We start from the raw sequence: 2,500 nt of genomic DNA, 5'->3' as shown, positions 1-2,500 counted from the left end.
CACCTTTGGGATGTGGTGGAATGGGAGATTCACATGTGCAGCCGACAAATCTGCAGCAACTGTGTGATGCTATCATATCAATATAGAGCAAAATCTCTGAGGAATATTTCCAGTACCTTGTTGAGTCTATGCCTCGAAGGATTAAGGCAGTTCTGAAGGCAAAAGGGGGTCCAACCTTGTACTAGTAAGGTGTACCTAATAAAATGGCCAGTGAGTGAGGTTTTAAAGAAAATCGGCTACAACTCTTACTACTAATAATATCAGTATAGCAGATTTGACAGCTTTTTTTTAACTACAATGGCAATATCAACTTGATAAAATATAAAGTGCTTAAAAATGATGATTATTTCAAAATTGTTTAAAAGTAATGGTTTCATAAAATAATACTAATATGTTAAATTATTATTAAATAAATTAAGTAGTGGTTCCCATTTTATCCTTGGTGAAATGCTTATGTAATCCAGTGTCATATAATCACCTCAAATGTGATAATTACAGGAATTATGTACATTAACCAGGATCATTTTACTTCTTGAAAACGTTTCATGTTCAATACAAGTCAGTCATGATGTGGTATTAGATATTTAGGAAGGTCCTAAATGTTAAAGGTGGTGTATGTACGTTTTTGACTCTTTAAAAGCATAAAATACCATAATATGTTTATGCTGTATGCTAAGTGAACATTTTTGTTTATCTGAAAAACAATGCTGAAGGCAGATAGGTAAGGCAAGGCAAGTTTATTTATATAGCACATTTCATACACGGTGGCAATTCAAAGTGCTTTACATAAACAGGAATAAAAGAAACAAGTATAAGAGAAATAAAAAAACAAATAATAGAAATGGTAAAAATAGAAATAAAATAAAATTAAATTCTAAGATATTCTGCTTTGAAAATGTGTTTTCCTTGCCGGAACGCTGTCTTTGTTTTAATCCCTTTAACCTGCCCAATGCCAGTTTAGCCTATTATATTTTAGCACCCCTGGGTTGCCTTGGTGGAAAACCATGTATTTCATTCATTAAGTCATGAAGGCTCTCAAAGCATGCGTCCGTGACTGAAATGCGACCTCCGGTGGACAGTAGCAGACTACAAAACGAGACACAAATTCAGTTCCACATGAGGTTATTAATTAACAAATATTATATTATGAGCGTAAACATTAGGTGAGCAGGTCACCTTGTTTCCCCGTGTCATAACAACATGCTACATGACGAGATATGCAGTGATTAGCAATTTGGCTGTTTGCACCAGACAACCCACGTCAAAAATTTAAATACAGCCATTCAGAAGCACAGAATAGTGCACTCACTGCACTCCAACTATATGTATAGATTTATAATCTAATTAATACCTCTTTAACATTATTTAATGTACATGCTGAATCACTGTTATGTCACAGTTCTAAAGTTTCATACAGATGATTTGATTTTCCAGATCTGAGGTGAATTATCTGCTGCTGCTTTCAGTATATGGCAATAAATGCCATGTGAAATGCCATTCAAACTCACATTATTAGCATTTAACACTGAATAAAGCACATGAGGTTTACCTGAGGTGATCGTTGTCTTCTGTTGTTCATGTGTGAGAAATAAAAGCCGTTTCTACAATATAAATTTCTGGTGTTGGTTAAGACAAAAACTTCTTTAAATATGGAAAATATTCCTTCTGTCGTGTGCTGTTGCTTTACTGCAGTCAGACACACTCCTGTTGATGTCGTCAATCTGGCAACCAGTGCTTGTGTGCGTATTGAACCAGGTGTGCAATACCTAGTTCAACCACTGGGTGTCAAACTTAAATATTGCACCTTTACCATTTCAAAATAAGAGTCCATGCGTATTTCAGGCTTTATTTTATATGCTGTCGTCATTCATAAACTCTCCCATTATGCACAGATGAAAAGTAAAGCACTCTTCTCTCTTGATTGTGTCTGTCAGAAACATGCGTTCATCCAGATGTACGAGGAGCGCTCTGTGGACGTGGCCACTTACGTCTGCAGGATCCTGGATCAGATGCCTCCGTCTCCCAGCTCCCCGATGTATGTGGACTGACATGCACACGCATACACACACACACACGCACGCACGTCTGAACGTCCACACGCTGTCTACAGATCTGCTTCATCACACAACTACAGTATTAAACCAGGAAATGAGCATCTGACATCATCGGGTGTTTAGTTCATTCTCTCGCTCTCTCTATTTACTCTCTCTGTTCTCTCTCTCTTTTTTTTACTCTATTACTCTCTCTCTCACTTTTATTCTCTCCATTTACTGTAATATCAGCTGTAATATCTCCATATTCATCAATGGCACTGTAATGAAGGCTGGATGTTTAATGAGAACTGATCCACCATTGAGTTTTCATTGGTTGGTGAAGACTCCTGAAGATACCTGAAGCAGCTATCTTAAGCTGGAGGGTTCATTATAGGTGTCTGGATACCCAGCTGACAGGTCTGGATGATAATCAGGATTTATTGCATCAGTATTTGGCCCTTGAGTGT

The 2,500-nt window shown here is 37.2% G+C and overlaps 1 protein-coding gene across 3 annotated transcripts in view; it reads left to right on the top strand.

Moving 5' to 3' along the window:
* Positions 1-2,494, top strand: part of map2k4a (mitogen-activated protein kinase kinase 4a) — a 30,271-nt gene extending 27,777 nt beyond the window's left edge. For all 3 annotated transcript variants that reach the window (XM_056452610.1, XM_056452609.1, XM_056452608.1), the window contains one exon: positions 1,935-2,494. In XM_056452610.1, the coding sequence (XP_056308585.1) occupies positions 1,935-2,048 (114 nt within the window). In that variant the 3' untranslated portion in view covers positions 2,049-2,494. The remainder of the gene's footprint in view (positions 1-1,934) is intronic.
* The last annotated feature ends 6 nt before the right edge of the window (positions 2,495-2,500 follow it).

Source organism: Danio aesculapii, unplaced genomic scaffold (genome assembly GCF_903798145.1).
Source record: "Danio aesculapii unplaced genomic scaffold, fDanAes4.1, whole genome shotgun sequence".
Classification (NCBI taxonomy): domain Eukaryota; kingdom Metazoa; phylum Chordata; class Actinopteri; order Cypriniformes; family Danionidae; genus Danio; species Danio aesculapii.
Note: the sequence above shows the minus strand (reverse complement) of the source record. Positions and strands in the feature narration are given on the sequence as shown.